Source organism: Anser brachyrhynchus (assembly GCF_964034855.1).
Source record: "Anser brachyrhynchus genome assembly, chromosome: 4".
NCBI lineage: Eukaryota > Metazoa > Chordata > Aves > Anseriformes > Anatidae > Anser > Anser brachyrhynchus.
Genome location: NC_137698.1, coordinates 50464907 through 50489299, shown reverse-complemented (window position 1 = coordinate 50489299; position 24393 = coordinate 50464907). Strand labels below are relative to the sequence as shown.

The following is a 24393-nucleotide window of genomic DNA, read 5'->3' as shown; positions in this document are numbered from 1 at the left end:
CCTACAAAATTGACACAGTGACATATCTGTTCACTTCAGTTCTGCCAGCTTTGAAAAACCAAACTTCTTGCAAGGCAGCAGACTGCCAGGTGCACAGTTTCAGTCACTTTTCAACCTGGGATCCACCTCTTAAGTCTTCTCTCCCCACCACTGCTCTCCATACACAAGCTCCTTGCCATCATTTCTATACAAACGATGCTAAAATACTGTGTGCCACTGCCATTCTTTGCCTTCATTTTCCTTCCCTCCCTTCTTCCACATCTCCAGAATATATTTTGAACACAGTATGAAGTATACTCTACTTAGATTTCTTTGCTTCTTGATATCAAAAAAAAAAAAAATCAATTAAGGAAAATATCAAAAATTCAGAATGAAAGCTCCCAGTGAAAGTAACTCACTCATAATAGATGCACAGCAGAACTACTCATTGCACAGCAACTTGCTGTGCTGCGCTGCTTCACAGGGTGTAAGGATTTAATGCGTCTGGAGGGAGGAAATAGACTAGGGAAGACGGTGCATTTTATTGTAATGCCTGTTAGCTGCACTTGCTTCACAAAGCAAAAATAGCAACTTTCAGGTGTAACTCAGCATTCCCAATTAAATCAAAGGTAATCAGGCTCTGTGTCTAAAGCAGCCTGCCAACTCTGTCCTTCCCCACTTAACCCTTTAGTGACTTCGCTTGGAACAAAAGCCGCTTCCCCCAGCTGCCGGAGCGCGGTTTGGGCAGGACGGGGCAATCCTGCCGGGTAGGGCAAGGAGCCCCCCACCTCCCCACCCCAAAACGTGCTGCTGAGGTGAGCCCCCCCGTCCCAGCCCCGGCCCCCTTACCCTCCCAGCCTGCCGTCTCCCGAGCATCTCCGCATCTCTCGCGGCAGCATCCGATCCCACCCCGGCTCCGCAGCAGAGCACTGCGGGGATTCTGTTGGGCTAGGATTTCTCAGCCCCCTCGCGAGGCTGGAGGCATGATGGGGTCACCCCTCCAGCCCCCGGATTTGCAGCGGTGGCCGTGCAGGAAGGGGTTGCGGGGGGATGCTCCTCACCTTTGCACGCACACATGGAGGAGGCGAGGAGGAGGAGGAGCAGGAGCAGCGGGGCCCCCGGCAGCCCCCCGCTGTTCCCCAGGCTGCGCGGCGGGGTGGTCGTGGGGGGCTGCTGGTGGCAGAGCTGTCCCATGACCGCGGTGCCCTCTGCTCTGCCTCCCCGCCGGCTGGCCATGCCCTCGCTCCCTTCCCAAACTTTTTAAGTCTCCCTGACACGTGGACCAGCATCAGCTTGACTCACGGAGGACACGTCACCCGCCCTGCCCGCCCCTGCCCGTCTCCCCGCCACCCACCCACCCAGGCCCAGACCCTCCTCATCTCCGCCGGTGACTCAGCCCCGCTCCCACCTCGGGGGCAGATCTGTTCCCAAACCTGCTGCGACGGGTGCGTGGCCCTGCTTGGCCTCCAGACACGGGGCTGGGCAGCCTCTAGGCCCTTTCTTCACAACCCCCCTCTTAGAGAAAGATCTATGCCTTAAAAAAGGTGTGTAAAAGCCCCCCAGCTGTGGTGGCAGCCTCGTGATGGAGCACAAAATGGCTGCTGCCCCCTCACCGTGCTTGGAAGTTGAGGGTGATGGCTTGGGGTGGCGAAGGTGGGCCTTCGGGCACTGCCCAGCCCCAGTGTGCTGGGGAGAAGGGGCACAATTTAACACTGGGGCATCCCACCTGGTGGCCCCAGAGGTGTGGGCACCTTCTGATCTAGAGAAGGACGAACCCAGTTTGTGAGGAAGCCACCGGTGAAGCACGGGTGTGAGCTGTGGCCACCTCTTCTTCCCCATGTATGCATGTTCCAGAGCAGAACTGCAGATCACTCAAATGTGAATGGAAAAGAGAATTCACTGAAAAGACAGCCTGCTGATGCTTTTCATCTCCAGCATGGTGGTAGAGGAAGCTGGGGGCAATTCAAAACGGGTTGTCAGCATGGAAACCAGCTTCGTAACATGAAGCTGAGTGGCCCCTAGGACGCAGGAAAGAACACACACACAGTGCTACACCATGAAGCAAAACTCAGTAATATGGTGGCATTTGGGGATTAAAAACTTAATACAGGGCTTAGCAGACCTGCGGCCCCTCACAGTCAGCCAAGCAGCAGGGGCTGGCTTTCTCCAAATGTGCATTTTGGGGCAGCATCTCACAAGTCACAGTCTAGCTTTACAATCTGTTTCCCAGGTTTTGTTTTTCCACTCTCTCATAGTATTTACTTGGTTGTTTCTTTCTGACTTGCAAAGGAAATACTACACAATGATCCAGCAATGAGACATTGGTACAATATTAGGGACTGTTATCTTCCCAAAGCAGCGTGAAGTTCTTTTTGACCATCTTGGCGGGTTTTGATGTGGAGTGAATGGTGGGTGGTGGAAAACAAACAAACAAACAAACAAAAACCTGCCTGACAAGAGCAGTGGATGCTACTGCAAAACAAAAGACAACTTTGATTTATAACAATAGATTTGTGCCTGCTCTTTGCCCTTGCCCTTATCAGTCATGTGTGCTACAAATTGTGCTCTGCCACCAGGCACACTTTGACAGGCCATCAAAACTCCGCAAGCTTTCCCAGCCAGCACGCAAGGATGCTATGAAATTCTCTCAGTAATAGAAGGATCTTCTCTACCAGATTTAATAGCAAAGCTTTCTTTAATATGTCTGGGTACAGAGTTAATCCTTGTGTCAGTGGAAAGCCAGTCATCAGAAAGAACAGTACAGACATTAAAGACATATATTTTTTGTATTTATTATTGTATTTGTATCTACCTAATTAAACGAGTTGTTTTAAAACAATCCAAAACAAGGAACTGCATTTGGTTCTGTTTTCTGTTAATAAAAACAGAAAATATTTATTTAGAAGACATTATCGTAAATTGGAAGACACCAGTGCTGAAAAATATGTCGCTAATCTATCTTGATTCAAATACATAAATCAGTGTCCCAAGCCTTGGCCTACAGAAGGATTTAATCTGTCATACATTTTGTTAATCAATACTTTATTTTTAAATATTTAAGAGGTTGTGTGACAAAATAAATTACAGTATTTTATAAATTTGAAAGTTAAATACCTGTAAACATTCTTCCCCTGTTAAGTGGTGCACAGAATGTTTTATGTATAGTGAAAAGATGATACCTCTTGAATTAAACATTATTTTCAGCTGAAGGAGTTCAGATTAGTGCAGAAATTGAATTTATATGATATCTATTTCAATATTGCAGACTGAAATATTTTGCTGAATCCACTTGCACGAACACTTATTAAAACAGATTTTGAAGATAATGAGAAAATTTTCCAGGTAGATGAATTCTGGTTTACCATTTACCAGAAAATAACCATCTAATACTTCTCTCTGTGCTTTGATTTGTATTGCTCCATCATCTCTCACCTGAAACCTGAATTTTATTTTTGACTGATTGCTGCTGTTGAGCAAAAGCAGCAACCATTAAACATGTCATCCTCTTTGTGCCCTGAGTTACATTAGCTGAACCCCAGCAGGCTGGAGTCTTCCAGTACTTCCAACCCGGTATGAACTGCTTTTCATTTTAGATTATGCCTTTTTCCTGAATAGCATCAGTGTAGTTTTGCATTTCCTCGTATATGGGTAAAGTAAACATAACTAATCCTTTGTTAAAAGTACAGACTAATACACTTCAACAAAAGAGCATATTTGCGTTAAGCCCAAACTCAGGTTTATACCCAGACAAAATTTCTACTGAAATCTGTAAAAATTTGGTCAGAGCAAGTTCTCCAAGCTTGGATCTCAATTTATATTAGGTTTACACAGATTAAAATGATCAACTTTACACAAGTAACTCATTGAAATGCAAGTGAGCATTCTTGTAAACAGGAGAAAAAAATACGCCTTTCTGTATTGTATCTGTTTTTGGTTTGTTTAATTGCTTGATGAAATTAATATTACACTATTGCAGGAACAAAGCACATCCTCATTAAAAGAATAGCTTGGAGGATGTTTTGGATGCTGTAATTAGCTGCTTTGAAATATTTATTTTCTTCCTAATGTTGCTTGAATAAATGTTAATTATGGCTAGTGGAAAGGAAATCAAACAGCTGAGCATGTGAAACCACCATCTTCTCTGTCTTCGGAGAAGTCAAGGTCAGGAGGCATGTCACTGAATCCACTCCCTTGCTGTGCACATGTACACAGGCTGAGAAGAGGTCAGTGCATGCTGTTTTTTCTGTAACGTTAATTTATTAAAAAATATGAGAAATCATTCTGTCTGCACCTGAATTTAAGCACCAAGAGAGTTTTGGTTTGTACTGCACTTTCTTCAACAAATTATTCAAAACTTTCTGGAGACTGCTTGAAGCGGGTCAGTGTGTGCTGACGTGTACTGATGTCTCTCACAAGTCCAGATGGGCCCATTAATATCTTCCCTCTTCTGTACAATGAAAAAGTTGCATACATGGCTTTTCTTCTTGTTTAAGCTCCAGAGAATTAAACTTTGTGGAGGCAAGTCTCAATCATCAATTAATACCTGCTTAGGTATTGCACTTCTTCAAGGCATTCTCTCCATATATTAGTGACTAATATTGCACAGGAAGCTTGTCCTGGAACAAAGATCCATGAAGTAAAGTCTCTAGGGACTCAGTTCAAAAATCAGCCTCCCTGAATAGGCTTTCATTACAATATTGACTTAACCCCAAAAGACTTTCACTTCATAGAAGTATTTAGAGCTATCTCCCTACAAGTAGGAGACAAACAACAACCACCACCAAGCCATATAAGGTATAATAGGGCTTGTATTTTCTCCGAATATTCTTTTCTTATTTTAGCTAAGATAGTTTCTCAGCTCTTCCCTTATGAGTAAGTAACATTTAAATGGCCTTAGGAGTCTATAATGAACTATTGAGGATAACTTGTGTGAATTGCTGGAAATGAAGAGAGAGACCCCAGCCCCTGGGCCAGGAGAGGACTACATTAGGAAAGAGTGATAGGAATGCTAGCAGCAAATGTTCAGGGCTGCCTTCAAAAGACCCAGCCTGTTTTATATAAAATGTTCTTCCATAAAAGACAGATTGTTGAGCTCTTTAACGACTAAAGGAAATTTGCCCAACAAATGACAGTGGCTAAATTAATCGAAAACACAATAATCTTTCAAAAATTGTACCTATGCTTCCCTCATTGTAACTATGCAGCAATAGGAAGAAAGAAAGAAAGAAAGAAAGAAAGAAAGAAAGAAAGAAAGAAAGAAAGAAAGAAAGAAAGAAAGAAAGAAAGAAAGAAAGAAAGAAAGAAAGAAAGAAAAAGAAAACGAAGGGATGTAAACACTCTTGAATGTTTCCTTTTATTTTTTTAATCTTATCTGAGAACTTCCTCAAAATCACCGTGTTTCCTCCCAGCTTGCTTGTGAGGTACGACTAATGCCTACTGGAGGACATCTTTGCACAGAAGCCACATGTCAGGATTAGGTCAGTAGTCTGAAGGGACTGGAACAGGTTGGTTGGAGAGGTGACATCTCCATCCTCAAGACCCAGCTGGACAAAGGCTCAGGCAACCCAGTTTTAATTCAGTGTTGACTGCTGTGAGCAGAAAAACTGAACAACCCTCCCTCTTCCAGCCTGAATCATTCAGTGATTCTCTGCCTAAAGTGCTGGGCAAGAGGGATCCTTGCAGGCTGCTGTTTCCCCTGCTAATTTGTTCGCTCTCCTCCTAAGAACAGAGAACTCAGGAGATGTCAATTTTACTTAGAAATCATATTTGTTAATAGATCAGGAAACAGATGAATAATTAATAGATTTTGTTATGTCAAAATAATGGTAAAAAAAAATCAATTCTAGCAATCCAATTTAGCAGCACTACAAAGCTGCTCTTGCTGTGGGTTAATCTGTGTGGCAGCTTACCTGGCAGGATATTATTTGTGGATACACTGCGTACAACTTTTTTTTTTTTTTTATTAAACCAATCATGGAATGCTGAAGAGTTAAAAAAAAAAACCACCAAACATCATCCATAGAGTCTTCAGCCCTTCAGCCCTGCCCTCCAATTCTCAAAATTAAATAAATTTCTCTTTACTTGCTTTTAGATTTTTGGAGTCTGTGAGATTGCTCATGCTATCTCTGAAGTTTAATAGATAAAACATTTTTCTTTGTAAAGCTGGATTTTGGGAGACAAACTCTTCCTTTCACTTCTCTTGAGATCAACCGAGCTGCAGTCATTAGCCTAGGTGGCAATGTCTTGAAAAATTAAGTATCATAAGGAGAGTTTTGTAATGTGTCTTACCTACCTAATCCCAGACAGCATGATCTGCCACATGAACTTTTCAGTGGCTTTGTAGTGATAACCCGCAACTCAGAACTCAGAACTCAGAACTAAAACCTTTATACACATCACATTTTTGATTATCTTAAAAGTTGAATGGAATTCTGAAGAGACTGCTCAAATATGTCACTGATGGTCAGCTCACCGTCCCTTGCTCGCTCTTTGCCAGATTTTGAGCTTCAGGCTGTCACCAGCTTCACTTCACATCAACTTAAATCCTGCAAAATGCTGCACATCAATGATTGCTTATGTACTGAACACGCTGATCCCCATGGCTCCTCCCAGCCCTATACGCCTCTGGTGTCTACCCACCAGGAACACGCGCTTGTCTTTAAGGCCTCAAGCCTTGGGAACCTCACCCCATGCCGAATGCCATGGGAGCTTTGTGCTTCGACCCAGGCACTATCCAGAACCTGTGCTGGGGAGCCCAGAATTTACAAGGGACATTGTAAATGTCCCAGCATTTACCAGGAGTCATTGAGAAGAAATAAGAGCTACATGGAAAAGAGCAAGACCAACTTGGGAGAGGTTGAGGCAGCCCTCTGAGCTGATGTTAGCAAACAGCATGCCCTGGACTTGGTAGTTGAGGCACTTGAGATCAAAACTGCTTTGATTCATGGCTCAGGCATCACGCTGTCATTATATTTATGTATCAAGTACAGGGTAGCAGCGACCTCATGCTTAGTTATTGCTTTCTTTGCTGTACCACACTACTGATTTTTAATATTTCTTTAGGTTCTGTATTGCACATGCACAGATTGGGAAGATGCAGTAAGGAACAACTTTAAGTCAACTCTTTCCTCTGTCATCCAAGGAAAACGAAGAACCCAACCAGCTCGAGATGTCCCAAGCTCCTTGACACTGCAAAGCTGTAACCTTATTTCTGGCTCTACTCAAAAGCATCCAAAAACTGTGAATGCTGAACCAGCAGAGCTGCTGGACTGACTCTGTGTGGAAGTTCTTATGCCTTGGATGACAAAAGCAACATTTTCTCTGTATAATTACCTGACATTTGGCACCTGCATAAATATTCACACAGCTATATACGTAACTACTGACAGTGTATGAGTAGTAGGAATGAATCCACCGAGAAAACTGTCCAAATGTAAGCTACGGCAACCACGGTCTATTTTCCTCCTTAAGAGCTCATCCACTCATAGCGTGTGGTGGGTCACACAGGGGCCTTCTGGAAAAACAGCAGGCGACTTTCTTATGAAAAATGCTACTTAGCATGCAGAAGCGTTTACAAATACAGAAAAATACAGACTTTTCCAACTACTACCATGAGTGGCTGTTCTCCCTGCAACAGCAAATAAACCCAAACCCTCTGCACTGCTGGTGCACTCTGCTTCTCGAGTGGTAGCCCTGCAGTTGTCAGGTTCATTGTTTGTTACTCTTAGTATGGAGGCTACGTAAAGAATACAAATTTAGAGGTATCAGTTTTCATACAAAGTTTTAAAAAGTTTTGAAAAAATCGGTTCTTGCCTAGAAGATTTCACAGCACAATTTGAATTAGGAGCATGGAAGTATATTTTTACAGGAACACGTAGTTAGATAACTAGTTTTCTTTTTAAGAAAGTGTTTTACTATTGAGATCATTACTTTTTAATAAGTGAAGTTTTAGTGGAACATATTTACACTGAACACAGTTGCCTGGATGTGGAATAATGATTAATATTTCTGTTACCAAAGCCATTGCAAAACTGATTTTTCTGGTACAGAAACAAATATTCTTTGACACAATACTAAGAAAATCAAGGAAAAGCAGGTACTGTTACTTCATACCTGGCCAAAACAAAATGAAGAAAAATCAATAGGAGGCAGATGGAAAAAGACAAAATCATTAGGAGGGAACTTTTATTTTCAGACTTCTAGAGACATTTTGTATGAACAACTTAGACTGGAAGTGGAAAAGCAGGCTTACTACTTTCTTTCATGTGGACATAATATACCTGTATATATGTCTGTATAATACACAGACACACAAAAAGAAATCCTTCAGTATTCTCATACCTTACACTATTTTTTTGCTAATTCAATAAGTCTAACAGAAATCTAGCCAGTTTAAATAGGTTTCATAAAGACAGTAGGAAACCTTTATATTTATTTCTTTTTTTGTCCTTTACATCAGATGAAATAAAATGAATGTAATTTCTGGTAGAGGACGCCCACATGCTTGCAGGAGTCACGCTGTGTGTCAGGAGCACACCATCCTGTCTTTTAGACCTCCAGGCTGCTGTTCCCCTGCGTCACAGGGAAGCAAGTAGCACCAGGCAGCCTGCGTTTGGGCAGACAAGAGCGGTAAAATGCATCAGGTTCCTGCTCACTCAGTCAGCTCTGTTAGTTTGCCAGGCTGAGTCCGACTTAGCAAGGTCAGACTCCAGCATCACTTCTCAGAGGGATAATCAGCTCCCAACAAGCACGTCTGCCTGCTGGGGTGTGCACTCACCAGCATCCTGTGCTTTAGCTGCCCCTCTTTCTGCTTGGGCTGGAGCTGGGGTTATGTAGAGCACGATTCTGTCACTGGGAAATCACTGCTGCAAAGTGGAAGAGATGCTGGAAACTGCTGTCAGGACATTCGCCATTACACCAGCATTTTTGTCAGCTTCATTCCCTCGTGAGCTTTCGTGTTGTTCACTGATGTGAGGGTCACTCTGTGCCTTCAAGCCCAGCGTCCTGGTGGGCTGGGTGCTGAGGAGCCCACGTAACAGACCTGCTGTCTGCCAAAGACTGGGAACAAAGCAGAATAAAGTGGGTGATCATATCCTAGCAGGTAAAAATCATAAAGATGACAACCAGGAGAAAAACATGCTTTTCTCTGTTTCTTGTAAATATTCTTGGAAGCTTAGGACAGAAAAGTCAGGAAGAGCATAAGGTGTCATAGCCTTCAGGGAAAGATCAATTCAACCTACAGTAATGAGATTTTCCTTCCTAAATTCTTTAACTTCAGATTTTATATTGCTGTCTTCTCCGCTGAAAGAGCTCCTCAAACACACATATAATCTATGTAAATAAAAAAGTTTTATTGATGACATGAGTAAAAAGTTATCATTTGTTTCTTCTGGTAAATATCAGAAATAAAGACTCGGAAAGCAAGAGTGTCAGAAAGACTCCAATCAAACTATGAAGCTGGGAGTTCGGTGACAAAATAAAAAATTAATTCAAACAGCGCATGCTTAAACTATGTATCGTATATAATATACATTAATAAACATTAATTGTTTAACATAATCGTATTGATATATTATTAGCATATATTAAGACAGTCTAATTTTAATAATTATACCATATAATAATTAATCAATTTTTATATTAATTTATATATTAAAAATATATTGGTTATTTTTAAATGGGCTATAAAATGAAGGGAATTTTTCAAAAGAAAAACTATCAGCCTAAAGCACAACAGCAGCTAAAAGGGAAGCTGGCTATATAATACTTTGTAATACTATACAGTAGGCCAGAAGACTATAGTATGTATGTGGTCAAATTGCATCTCTTCTTCCCCCAAGAGCCGCAGAAAATTCTGGACAAGGATCGTTCAGCTGATGTTGTTGGCTGGCAGGATCTGTGGGGGTTAAGAAGGCGAGAGCTCACGTCTTGCTCCACCTATAAAAAGGCCTACAAATTTCAGTCAGGAAAGATCAAGATGACTCTTGTGGTCTGAAGTCTAATTATACTCTCCAAGGAACCAAAAAACTCTACGGTGAATTTTGACACAACCTTGTTTAAGGTTAAAACAACACAAAGTTAGTCTGAGTTTGAATCACTATGTAAATTAACAGGATGCTTGAAAACAGAGGTTAAGCTAATAACAACACTCAATGACACAGAATCATGTATCTTGTGTCCTTTGTGGACAACCCAGTAACAACACCGAGATCATGGGCGGCCATCAACATCATCATCAACATCATCGGCCATCGCAGTGACCACGAGTGGATGCTTCTGAGCTCTGCTTTTGCTGCGCTTGTCTTCCCTGGTGGCAGATTTTTACTGACAGATCAGCTGAATCTCATTACTCCAAGGAGTCATGCTTCGGGAAGTGAACACCTTGAAATGTCACGACCTTTCCATGACAAGAAAAAATGTCACCAAGGAAAAGGGGAGGAAAAGGGGATAGAAGTAAAAGAAAGAGATTGAGGGTTGCAATTTGTGAAAACGTATTTATTTCAGAATCGTATAGCAACGGACTTTTTAATGGAAATAAAATTGCCACCTGAATAGCTACATTGCTAAGTTAGATATAAAATATATGCACTGGTTCATCTGTTGGTCAGTCCCTGGTGAAAGAAGGACTCCTGCTCTGCTACCCTGGTTTGACACAGGTGAAACAACAGAGATGTACCAGCTTTAAACTGATATAACAGTTGATGAAGCCCAACCAGTTGTCAATATATTTAGTGTCTGTTTTAGAAATTTTTATTTTAAAGCCACCACTTCAGTGTATGTCGGGGCTGGAGAGCTAACACTTCACTAGACACACATGACCTGACATTTCTGTCATTAGCCCTTTGTGATAAAAATTCTGAATTCAGAGACAGCTTCTGACTTTTCAAAAGGTTTAAATGAGGAAAGAACCATAGAGTTATGATGAGGAGGGGAGTTATCAGTGAAGTTATCTGAACGTTCACCTGCTGAAGTTTTGCTTTGGACAATCTTGTTACCTAGTAGCTCTGGGCTAAAAATTTGTGCATAGACTATTTTATATGTGATATTCTGTACTGCGTATATAGTTTTATTTCATCTTCTTCCCAAATAGCCCCAGAAGTCTTTGGACTGAATTCCCTTTTGCCCCAATGACCAGGCAGGGTTATTATGGTGGTTTCCATTCTCAGGTGCCCACCCTGCTCCTCTTTTAAACTCTGCACACTTGTGAAATTAAAAATGTTATTTTTCACCTACAAAAAAGAAAAGGAAGCTGAAAGGAAATAGTCCGTGGTTGAATTACCTGGGAAAATATCTGTTGTCATTAATTTATACTCATTTGCAAATCTAATCTTTTAATTAAAAGATTACAAGTACAATACACAATACAACAATAACAGGAGTTGGGATCAGCCTACAAAGAGCAACCAAGCATGGGAAACAGGTTTCAGGTAAATACGATGATTTGAGGGAAGACTAAGAACAGCCCTTTATAAAGGAATTATGGTACATATTTGACAGTTTTATAAGCTTTTTTAACAATGTATTACCTAAATAGGAGTTTGGTTTCAATCTAAACACACTCAAAGAAAGAATAAGAACACAGTGCCATGCTCTGCTTCCTTTTCTAGACTGTTTTTCTGACATTTTGTGTACGTTTTTCAGCCCCATGGACAAACATATTTTGTACAGGACAGTACTTTTACAGCCATGAGTCCTTATTCCCAACATCCCCCAAGAAGGAAGGTGAACAGGGTAGGTATTACGTACTTTTCATAGATATGGAGACTATATAGAATAGAATATATGTATAGAAAGTATTTGTCAAAGGTCCCAAAGATAGCCATCTCAGGTTTGACTTCCCTGGTTCCTATTTCAATACGTGGAGGCATCTACTCTTCGCCCATTTGCTACAAGGAGAAGATAAATGCACATCCACCTGCCACCAGCGAACCCCTCGCAGCTACCAGAGGACAGAAAGGCAGTAAATCAAACCAGGGCACAGCTATAACCAATGGGCAGACAAAAATGAGACAAGGGATGCAAAGCTCCCTCCTTCCATCAGTACAAGGCTCTGTGCACGGTCACGAGGCTCCTAGATGGAAGAAGAGGAGCAGACCCTTCTCTTTATTGCTTCCGACCTGATTTGAAGGGAAGGCAGCACTTATGAGAAACTCTTGGTAATATCAAGTGATGAATATGCCCTGGCTGCTTATGCAGAATGACTGATCACTGTCATTTGCAATTTTCTCCTTTCAGAGGGCTTAATTTCATGACTGTCAGTCTGAATCTTTTGGTGTGTTTCGGGACTGAAGTGCTGCTTTTTATATGTATTTTTTAAGTTTGATTCAGAAGTGGCAGTTGGGATATTATCTTCCACAAAAATTGACACAGTCCAGTCATTTTGAATTGATTTATATCACATTGCACATTTCCAGATTAAAGTTCTGAAAAATTGTAAGTGCTTCTATACTTTAGACAGACTTACCACCTTCCCCAGCCGAAGGACACTTAAGAATTCTTAACGCTGAAACGGGCTTAATTCCATATACTGGGATGACTCAAAACTCTTATTGTTTTTTTCCTTTTTCTTTCTCCTTTTTTGAGCGTATGTATTGATGACTGCCATAAAGCGACTGCAATATTTGTGTTACACTTGTGCAATAGGTGGAGTATCTAAAACTAGGAATGTTGTTTTATGATACATTTATTCTTTGAAAATTAAGAATAATCATAAGGTTCCTTACTTAATTTCTTTTGTTTTATTTCCACCTTCTCCCTTATTTTGACAGCATCCATTTCTGCAGTCCCAAGCAAACGAACCTTCTCTTTGGGATTCCTTTTAGGATGTCCACAGCTACATAAGAAAAATTGTGCTCGTCACACAATCTTTCCATTGACATTAATGAAGCCAAGATTGCAGCTCAAAGGCCTTTTTTGCAAACCCACAGCATAACTAAACCATTTGATCCACTAATCCGTATGAAAAAATGTTACCAGAGAGCTGAAGAAAAGACCTCCATCTGTTCAGATTGTAAATCCAACCATCTAAGATCAGTCTTTTCCATATTAGTCATTAATGTTCATTTTATTAAAATGTTCTAGTTGATTTTTTTTTAATATTTTTCCTTTAGTAGCTCTCTTTACGTGACTCCTGCCTTCCTAACACCAGTGTACTCAAACTATACTGGGAACCTGGTTTGTTATAAACTGGACTTGTTGTATGTTCTCCCTCAGTTAGCTCTGAATGCACTTTCAAGGCTAGTGAAACTTAATTCCAGAAAACATGATTTCAGAAAAATCACTGTCTTATATGGACATGGGATACCTGAATTTACAGACCTCTTGAAGATGTCTAAGGTGCAGAATATTCACAAAATCTAAATAAATGCTAAAGCTTCAGTTATGAACTTCTCTCAACAGTGATTTGGAGTTGGGTGTCTAATTCATATGTCTGGTTTGCCCTTAGGTGTCATTTCAAGACTGGAGGGCAGCATCCCAAAGACAGTGGCTGTGAATACGCCCACCTGTTTTTCCCTCATATTTTGGTAGGAACTGATCTGTTTGTTTTGTTTTGTTTTGTTTTGTTTCTGGTTTTGTTTTTTTTTTTCCCCCACATATACTTAATTTCATATTTGATAGAAATCCTCCTATTTCACTTGATATTATATATTTACTGATCATGAACCTTAATTAAAATACTGCTAGCTGCAAGATATTTCTATGCCTGTTCTGACCTCCTAAATGTGGAGTAGATAGAAAGTCACAAATGTCTTAACCTCATGAGCACTCCTGGATTTACACCTTTCTACTTAAGCAGATGCATTAATATTGCGCTGGTGCCTTATCACATGCAATCAATTAACTAGCATATAGTCAGTCTTCTGTAGCTAAAACTTGTCCCATATATAGTAGGTAAAAGCTTTAAGAGATTTGTGCAACTTCTGTATCCATTTTAGTTTACTGGTCTTGATTCATCCTTAATCATATCTAGGATAATATATCCTAGAATAGGTATGACAAACATTTTCACTATCTGAAAACAAGCCTTTTTAAATTTTATTTTTTTTTAAAGAACAGTCTTTGAAATAAAGAACTGGAACAAAAAGCTGTGTTCAAACCATTTAAATGCAAGGTCCGTAGGCCAGTGATGTGCAGTAGGGCTCTAAATTGAGGTTTTCAACTCCGGTTATATTTTCAGGTACACAAGTAATAACCTGCGGGGAGAAAAAGATGGTACTCAAGGTTATGATGATATGCATTGATACATTGTTAGAGAAGAGTGATCTCTTTATTTCAGTCTAGAGAACACCCCACACACCTATTACAAACATGAAACTATTTTCTTTCAGATTCTCAGTATAGTCCTAAGTAAACTGTTCAGTGAGCCTTCAAAATATTGTGCCTGATGAGATTTTTATTGCTAATACCTTGAACACAAACCTTTTTCTTTTTTTTTTTTTGGCTAAAAAGAAAATGAATTTTAAGAAATATGAATCACCTTTGGGGAGGAAGAAAATGAGGAAAAACATGGTTGTTTTTTTGGAAAAGCGTGTGAATTTGAATTGATTATACAGGTTTCTCTGCTGCTGCCTCCAAAATCAGGTGGCTGTTGAAAACCTCAACGCTTTACCCCATCTTTACTGAATTCCATATGTTGAAATAACTGATATGTATTTTAAGACATAAAGAAAACTGTGGCTTTGAGTCAGACTGGGTTTTAGGTAACAATATTTATAACAGCAGGCTGTGAAAGTTTCCAGCTTCAAGGAGGCTGCATTAGTATTGTTAAGAAAAATCTTGAGCTGGTGGTCTAAATTTATGAATCGTCTAAGTGTGGACACCCCGGTATTTGATCTTACACCTTTATACCAGACCCAAATGCAGTTCATTGTCAAAGCCAAAGCTGTTTTAATAATATTGCCCTATAATCTTCCACTTTCAACCCAGATCATTTCCAAAGACAATAGCTTGTGCAATGCCTTGATCAACAGGGGCCAATGCACTGGACTACAGAAGGTCAAATAGAACAGACTAGAACTGAATAGCCTAGGTACACACAATCTTGGTTTTATGTTAGCAATAGAAAGTAGAGATAGTTTGAGATGCTTGTACTGGTCACCAGTAGATGACCAACATGCATCAGCTCTGATTATGCAGTAGAGACAAGGCTACCACACTGTTTTGCTGGTATCTCAGTACTGCAGTAGTTACTTCATGTTAACCTGCATGTAAATGGTGGACTCTGAAGAGCATCAGCCTACAACAGCTACATTGTGCTGACAAAAGACACTTTTAAAAGGTGAATAACTCCATACTGTTAGAATAGCCATCTTTTTTCTCTAGCACCCCTTGCTTTCCCTCTCTTTTCTAACCAAATGTCACAAAACAATATGTTGCAAACCAGAATTACCTACTACAAGGCTTCATGCTGGTTTTTGGTTAACTGTCAAGGAAAAGAAAGGTACGTGTGCTTTACCTTGCTCAGTTAGGAGAAGATTTACAAATTAGGTAATGCAGAACAAACCTTGAAGTGGCTGTCAATATAGCTATTTGTAGGATTTACTAGTACTAATAATGAATCTAAATAGAAGTAATAACCATTTTTGGACTGTTTTGAATTCCTTTCCTTCATAATATCAACAACACATTCAAATTTTAACAATAGCTCATTTACATTTTAAACTACTTAAGTCATTAAGGCTTGGAACTGTAGGACACTAAAGAACATCTCAGAACTATCATTACTATCATTACAACTCCACAGACTAATATAACACTGAATCAAACTGCTAAATATTTAATGATACTATGACCAAAAGTATAGAATGGGTCAATTTAATTTCTCTTCACTTGGCTAAGACCTTTTTATTTTTGTTATACAGTGTGGCAGTGGCAGTTGTGTATCATTAATAAGGACAACAGATAAAAATTTCATCTGCACAGTAACTCCAATAGCAGGTTTCCATACGTCTCCAAAGGCCAAGTTTCAATCAGACAGTTTTCCCACATGAATGACAACAGATGTCAGGCTGCCTTAATTACTGTTATTTTCTAAATTTTCTTTGGGTTTTCTTTTCATTTTTTCTTTTTCCTTTTTCTTTTTTTTTTTCCAGCTAGTTAAGTACAATTTCACTTCAAAGGTAATCAGACTGTTACAAAACATTTCCTGCAGTTGTACCACAAGCACCTTAGACACAGGTTTTTAATATCAGCCAATACTTGAACTTTGCCCCTCCTAAAATGACTGTCTCTGCAATGTGCCAAGCTCCACTTCACTATAAAATGCCATGTCAGGTGTCTGGGTTCAGGTATTCAAAGTGGTTGTAAACCTAACTCACTACATATTTCCTATTGAAGTTGTTATACTAGTGTATGTGCTCTTTTATTATTTTTCTGAACCTGTTTAGGTGCAAGCGATAGAGTTCACCAATAAATGACTTCAAGGAATCTATATATGATATATACAAAATGGTGACACTGCAAGTGTTGCCTAATCCCTTAAGTATCAACCAGATTCTTACAGGAAAAGTTTGTTGGTTGTTTTTTGTTTGGTTTGTTTGGTTTTAATTTGGACCACCTTTGGAGTAGCCCTGGACATGGCAAGCAGTTAAAAAGGACTAGAAATTTGGCCCTGCCTAATTTATGAGAGGCTCGTAAAGAACTTTTCATCCTAAAGATATAATCCCACACTGAAACCTCTAAATAACTTCCACCATATTCAGACACTGTTCTAATGGTTGTAAGGATCTCCTAAATTGTAGATGATGAAATGAACACAGATTTACATGGAGAGGAAAGTGTAATAAAGTGTCATTCCGCCACAAACCCAGGGAAGATTTGATATACCCTGTGAAAGGGCAGTTGGAGGCAACATCCTGAGGTGGTTTATGTAGCCTCTTCAATTCTCTACTTAATACTTTGTCAATGGTAGTCTGCAATATATAGCAATTCCCACTAAAATTTGAGGTATTGGCATAAGATCGTAATCAGACTGAGACAATAATCCTAACACTGCAGAGGTGTTGGTTTGAACAGCTACAAAACATTTGCTTTGAAACATTCGAACAGAGGCTGATGCCTGGGCCTGAAGCTTCCTCCCTCCTGGAGGTTTGTATTCCAGGGCTGGGGACAGCTGTAAAACAGCACAGCTGCATGAAGAAGAAAGAGAAAGTGCCTTTGTGCCTGCCCAAGCAGTGCCACGACTCTGTAGGGATACAACCTAAAGCCATGGTATCCCCACACTGACGTGGTTGGCAGCTTATATCCCAGGCTCAAAGGTAGGTCGCAGGCAGGTGTTCTCTCCACGGGACCAGAGCAGAGCCCATCTGAAACAGAAGAAACCCCCTGAAGTATCTTCTGGTTCCCCACAGATCTGGTCCTGTTGGATGTTACTCACTAATGTAGACACAGCTACAGTTTTTGGAAAGAAAAACCGGCAATGGGAACGGCATCATGAGGAGGGTAGCCTTGTGAACACAGTGGTGGAGTTGGGGCCCATAAGCTAAAGGTCTTGCCCCAATATGTTTCCAGAGAGCATAAATTAATAAAAGCATACAAAGCCTTTTGGGGGAAGGAGGAGAGGAGCTCCTGGGACTCTCAAGGTGGGATCTGTTAAATGGGGACATATTTCAAGGTCCACTGCTATGGACATCTGTAGGGCTGCTGGTTTTTAGTGAGCTTTTGGCACTTAGGCCCCAAAGGGCCAGGCTCCCTATAACAGTGATTGGATTTGGAGAATTTAGCAGAGCCCCTAGTACAATTAGTATAGAAATTCGTGATATCAAGGCCTTTCCAGGCATGCAGCTTGGAGAATAAACCTGGAGTGGCCCAATTAGGGAATGCTTGATTTGCTGTTTTAACCATGCTTTTTGTAAATGCAGCTATGTCTTGCATATGCACACATGCATGCATAACATGTCACAAATGGCCTCTCTCCAAAAAGGTACCTAGCAAAATGCCTTGAAATACAGTATACAAAGAGTCAGCTTCACACACAGAGGGTCCAGAGCAAATTGTCTGTCCTCAGTTCACTCTGTGCTTGGTTTGGCATTTTTTTAATATTTTTTTTTTTCTGCAACAGCTAAGCGCAGAACATGGCCCACAGCCACTAAATACTAAAAATCAGAAAAATGAAGCAGGAGGTTGGTTCCTATCAGGGTATGAAAGCTGTCCTGAACAAAACCCTTGCAGCTTTTCCTACTATACTGTAGTAGCTATAGCACTAATCAATCAGTCTCTTCTGATTGTTATTCCAGGCATGATTTTCTGGGATATTTTTAATGGTAAGTCTGATTTTAAAAATTTGACAAGTTTCAAGAGGCACCTCCTACTTCTAGAGGCACATTGTCAAAGAATTAGACTCCTTAAGTCCATTTCTTCAAGTGTCTCTTAAAAGGCCTCATTGGAAAAAAAAAAAAAGTAATTTGGCCTTATTTAGTGATATTTTCAGTGATACTGGCATCTTTGGGGGCACATTAAAATATCTTGACAGGAATTTTTCTTTTGCCCTGTCTCTCATAGTAGGAAGCCTAGGAAGCCCAAAACTGCAGCTCAGTATTTATTGACTGGGAATCACAAGGGAAAGGGATCTGCATTTCCAGCCTCAGTAGTGCTTGTTTCATTACATAAGATGTGGCAATAAAGTAGCTGTTAATGGCAGCAAATTGTAAAGAGTTTCAGTCACCTTCCTCAGGTGCTAATAGCCTTTAGAGACTGATTCACAGTGAAGAAAATTGAATTTTTCTCTTCTCTGTCCTGCTGTCCTGACTTATTAAAAAAAATAATTTGGTTTCACATGCGTCCTATCACCAGGGTAGCAGCTTATTTCATTCTTTCAGAGGGTATTAGAAAAATTAAAGCTGTATGTACCTTCTTAGCCCAGGAAGGATCTTTATGTATGTGCATGTACACAGGATTTTGAGACACAAGACATGCCACTTGAGTCTATTTTTTTAAGACTGCATTTTAGGGAAGGTGCCATTGTGCAGGCAACCTATTAACATTGTTTCAGCACATGCTCCAGAATCACAATGTTGGCTTAAAATTCATAACTGACAAAAAATCTATTGCCTTTTATTTTCAAAGAAAAAATCTTCATGTTCTCCAGCACTTATTTGTATCCAGGCAATTTATGAGAAATGCTTTTATAAAAGGAAATATGAGATGTTCATATTTACCCAACTTCCAAAAAAAATAATCTAGGAATAGAGAAAAGTTGTCTCTGTTATACAGACTTAGCAATACTGGAAATGAAGACCAAAGAGGCGAAAACCTGCTGCCAGTTTAAGGTTGTGCATCTCTGCCCCAGTCTCGGGGCACCTAAGCAGAAAAATTAAGATTATTTTGAAAATGGTAAGGCATTTGGGCAATGTATTCAGCTCATACATGCAAGTTATTTGAAATAACAGCTTATGCAAAAAATATTAAAAGAATCCCACACAGCTTCTTTGCTGATAATTTATGAGGGTGAATTTTCACCTTACTATAAACATAACCTAAATCTTGCACTGAATATATATATACATACATGTTCTATATATGGAGGTAGACAACTGCCAAGAATGGGAGTCTTTATAGTCCAATTCAAGCTGCTAATAATAGGAAAAAAAGTTGCAGATGGTTCACTGAAAAAAATAAACACAATAGTTGCAGATGATTCACTGAAAATAAAACAGAAAAACAAACAGTAAAAAAAAAAGACAAATATAATATTCATGAAAATAGCATAAATAGACAATACAACAGAAGTATGCAAAAATTCTAGTGTATCTGCATTATACAACAAAATCTAATTCAAGTACTTACTTCATTTGTATGACAACAGATTTTTATACAAAGTTCTGATTTCCTCTTTTGGAAGTGTTGGTCAGGAAAAAGAAGAGAGATGTTTGATTCATTGTGTATCCATCTTCCCCATGCCCTTAAAAAGCAGAATATATGGCTCTGCTCTGAAGCATAATTAAGGTAGTAATAATATTCTGGAAATCTCTACCTGATACTAAACAGTGCTCTGTCAAGTCTTTCCAATATACAACTAGAGCATATATTTGACTTTTGTTCTTTTCTCCTCCTGCAAACTTAATCTGTTTCAATATATGCTTCCCAGATACGATGTGTTTAAGAATTTACACCTCTGGCCTTAGTGGAAATGGAGCTGTAAGGACAGAAATTTCATTCAGAATTAAGCCTTAATTCAAACCGTGACCAACAGTACATGACTAGGAAGACAAACAATTTCTTTTTTCTGTTACCTTAACTCTTTGAACCTGCAGTATTGCGCCTCTAGAGATATAAAAATATTTTGCAGCAAATTAACTAGATAGATAGGTTTCCCAAGACTCTTTTAGAAGACAAATGACTATTGTGAGGGCTATCCTTGCTGTTTAATTCCTTAACAAACCATGGCCTGGAGCAGTTTGGACTGTGGCAGTGAAGGATTCAGCCCCCCTCCATGGTTGATCTAAGGCAGGTGCTCACATTCACCACGATGGACCAGGACCCTTTCCCACCCTGGACTGGAAGATACATCATCCTTATTTAAAGACAAGCTTCCAAGCACAACCTTAACCTACAGACTGCTGCCAAACAACGAGCCCAAGGAGTACCAGAAGCCACCAAACAATAGAAAGACACAATAGAATCCGGAAACAGGAGCAGAGCATGGGGCTTTGCTCGCAAATGACCCAACACTAAACGGCATTTTGTTTCCAGGGTTATCTAGGAGGAGCTGTGGGCTCTACCGGCAATCTGGGCAGTAAGCCAGGAGCGCGGCGCTGTAGCCGTCAGAAGCTGGTTGTTCGGTGTCTTGTTCTGTCATTCTTCAAACCAATTACACTGCCCAGCTCTTGGGATACGCGACAATTACATGGCATGTGGGAACTCTTGGTGCCTTGCGTTTTCTTAGCTCAGCTCTGAACTCTGCTAGAATTATGCGTCAGTTGTCTCCGCAGTGAGCAGTCCTGTGGAGCAGCTCAAAGGGAAAGCAGACTGCAAGAATCCAGACCGACTTCACAGGCTTTCCTTTCCTAAATTCTTTGCTTACACAGGAGACAAGTCAATATTGCCACCAGTTAAAGGACTGCCATAGCAGTGGGGAATGAGGATTCCTGTCCTTGTCCTAAAGATTTTGAAAATCCTTTTACTAAGTTTGTGAAATCCTTTTTTCTTCACTCCTGTTAGTTGGTAAAGACTGTTCCACAGTGTTAATGCAGCGCAGAGCTGGAGTTGGCTGACTGTGGGCTCAGTACAAGGAGGAAAAGGGCAGAAGAGTCACATCTCTGCAGACTGGTGGGTAAACTCGTTGGTTAGCTCTCATATCTTTCAGTGTGAAGTTTCTGGTGCTTTATACAGCCAAGGTGCAACTCAAGGAAAATGAATCACTTTTCCACCTAAACCAAGTAAAGCTGGTGTCTCTACTCTAGGAAGAAGGAGATGGCAAAACATGCACCTCTCCACTGAGTCTGGGAGCCATTTATCACAAGGTCTTAACAAATCCTACATGGTCTCTCCACAACAGTTTGTTACAATTTCCATTTTCATCCTGTTAATACTGCGACTGCTAGTATTAACATCAAACTCTTCTCCGTACCTCTTCAGTTTTCCTTGTGTTCTCCCAGAAAACAATGTTAAGCTATTTTTCAGAAATATCTCACTTTCTACATTGGAAAGAATTTTCGGTTCCCAGTTACGAGTATTTTATGAGTATTTGAACATAACATGGGTATTCTGGGAGAAAATGCACGTTTTTTTCCCATAGTTCATATGTACATATCACAGTTTACAATTTCTATGCTTCCATGGGTTCGTTTACAGAAACTTCAGCCAACTGCTTTTAATCAAAGCCCAATCCACTTCAAACAGTGCTGGCTTCAGCAAGTCAGATTCACCCCCCGTTGTGGTGACAATTTGTTCTGGCAGGATGGTCCAGTGACTCCCTGAAACAGATTCCCACAGTGCTGCTTTAAAATAAATCGTAACATGAAGAGTCTGAATGTAAGAATACAGTCTGAGGAAGACAGAGTCAGTGAAGACAGAAGGCTATAATACACTTAGAAATTAGGAATTAAGAATTAGAAATTAGAAATTATTAGAAATTAGAGTAGTTCAGTTGGGAGGGACCTACAAAAATATTTTATGTCTGGTAATATAAAATAGCAAACAAGATACAATTGCAAAATAATTTTTACCTGCCAAGTAGCAAATGACTCAGAAATCCTGTACATAGCTTCACAGAAGTCTCAAAGTGCACATGGAACATCTGAGATGTTAAACCAGCACTGCAAGCTACTCTAAGTAAGCGTTGTGGTTAGGAAAGCATTATGGCTCCCTACAGAGGTAGGCTAGGTTAATGCTGGATGAAGTGGAAACAAAGAGTTGTTTTGAAGTTGGATGGTTCCTAATTTCCCTTCCCACATTAATTGGATGAGCAGTCAGTTATCCACAATGCAGAGGAGGAAAAAGGAGTCTCAAAGGTACATAAAGATGTGGAGACAGCTACAACAGGAATCCAGAAGTCATGGTTCACGCTCAGTCTTCAGCTTGCAGCGCAAGCCTCCAGAGAGACTCTCTTTGACAGGTATGAACTGAGAGCAAGGGGCCAGGCCAGCCATCGAGCAACCCAGAGCATCTGACACTACATCATGTATTTACATTCCATATACTAACCATGCAGATGTCAGCACCACCCAACATATGTATAACAACTTACAACTCCCATGCAGGGGACGACCATCAGGGCTCGGACACACAAGCTAGCTGGATAACCTTCCAACCTACAGGAACTGCTGAGGCAAATAAATAGAATCATTATACTGGGGAAAAAAAAATGAAAAAAATTGAAGTGACTTTTCCAGAAAAAGACCTCTTTTGAAGCCCTACCGCGTGCTTCTGGCATGCTACAAGCTCAGAGAAATGCAGGATCTGACACATGTCTCAAGTGGCCTGTTCTGGTTTTGTGATATGTGTGCACAGCTAGCAGCTGTCACCTGTAGGAAGCATATGTACAGTCAATCATCTGTATCCTTTGTTTTACTGCCTTTAAAATATTAACATGAAATAATTCATTAATGATTTCACATATCTGTAATTTGTTGTTAATTTAACAGCTATCTGTCAGGATAAAATCTGCATTTAAACTTTATTAAACTTGTATATTGAAATTGTCCTGTGCTAATTTGCTAATGCTTGCCTTATTCTGAACTGTGGGAAAGCTGAAAATACTGAAACCTAATTTCCCAGGAAGTTATACTGATCATGTTTGTTAAATAGAAACAAAAATAAAAGACAATTTTTTTGTTGTTGTTAGATTAGAACATTTGGATTGTGTGCAAAACTTGTTTTAGGCAATTTAGCCCATGTTGTCATAATGACATGTAGCAATGCAAGTTTGATGTCAGTGATATATGTGGTCAGTAAGAATCAGGATAACAAAAGTACAGCACAGTCAATACTTCTCTATGAAGTCTATAAAGCAGAGAAATGAGTTTTAAAGATACATGAACAGCTAGAAATATTTCTCCAAGTGGTATTTCTGAGCACCATGCTTCATTTTGCTGTTGCTCTGCTGAGATGGATGAGGTTTGATTTTAGCAATAACAAGTATTAGATTTAAAAAAAAAAAAAAAGAAAAAGATGAATAATGCAAGTTTCTATGTAATTGTCTGTGAGATTTCAGCACTAAATCTATCAAAAATAACAAGCACTAATTGAGCTTTATTTAATCTTATTTGAATAGGCTGGTGGTGAGCTGTCAGGAACCCAGAGCTTCAGTGGGCAGAACGTGACAACCCACTTCTCTTTCTCAGTTTTGCCTTTTTTCCTTGAACGAGCTCATCTTGTTTGTGATGGGAAGTATGACCTTTAAGCCAGCCGGAGATCCGAGGTGGAGTTTTGGGCCAAGCTGGACCTTCTCATTACCGTGTGTGCTTGAAAAAAAGTCAAAACAACTTTTGAACTCCAAAGCCAGGTTTTGCTAGGATATAAACAAAACCAGAAATGACAAATTAACGTTTTAGAACAGAAAAAACACAAAATAACAAGAAATAAAGTGGGCTTGCAAACCTCTCCCCCTTGAGCGAAGATACCCTTTCTCTCAAGTCAGCTTTCAGTTGAGCTCGGCAGCTGCCAAGATTTCTGCAGAGAGCTCCCTTGGGCCTCCAGGAAAGACTTCCTTCCACCCTGTAAGTTCCCTGGCCGCCTGCCAGGCTTGCCTGCTCCCTCCTCACATGCACCAAGTCCCAGGGCGTTTGGACACATCAAGCCGTGAAGGCTGTCTTTGAAGGAGAGACATTGAAAGAGACAAACAGGGCAGAAGAATTTGCTCTAATTCTGTTACTGGAAATACGGGTAGAAAAAAAAACAGACATGGGCTATTGGCAGATATTGGTAAATACTACTGGCAAAACTGTGAAATTCCATACCAGTAGGCAACAAAACCCC

General features: G+C 40.1%; 1 protein-coding gene and 2 long non-coding RNA genes across 7 annotated transcripts in view; 1 reads left to right on the top strand and 2 right to left on the bottom strand.

Moving 5' to 3' along the window:
- Window positions 1–2632, bottom strand: part of NMU (neuromedin U) — a 17551-nt gene extending 14919 nt beyond the window's left edge. Inside the window, exons 1-2 of one of the 5 annotated variants that reach the window (XM_080588860.1) lie at window positions 1413–1477; window positions 399–483 (exon numbers count right to left, since the gene is read on the bottom strand). In XM_080588860.1, coding sequence (XP_080444986.1) covers window positions 399–402 — 4 coding nt within the window. In that variant the 5' untranslated portion in view covers window positions 403–483; window positions 1413–1477. The other 4 variants (XM_080588858.1, XM_080588857.1, XM_080588859.1 and 1 more) reach the window with 4 other exon arrangements.
- LOC308193818 lies at window positions 492–20188 on the top strand. The gene is made up of 3 exons (XR_013949956.1): window positions 492–794; window positions 7042–13502; window positions 20063–20188. It is a non-coding gene; the product is annotated as an uncharacterized lncRNA (long non-coding RNA).
- Window positions 7366–24393, bottom strand: LOC308193817. The gene is made up of 6 exons (XR_013949955.1): window positions 24016–24393; window positions 22834–23926; window positions 22664–22736; window positions 18641–21890; window positions 8756–14171; window positions 7366–7492 (listed from the first exon to the last, which is right to left on the bottom strand). It is a non-coding gene; the product is annotated as an uncharacterized lncRNA (long non-coding RNA).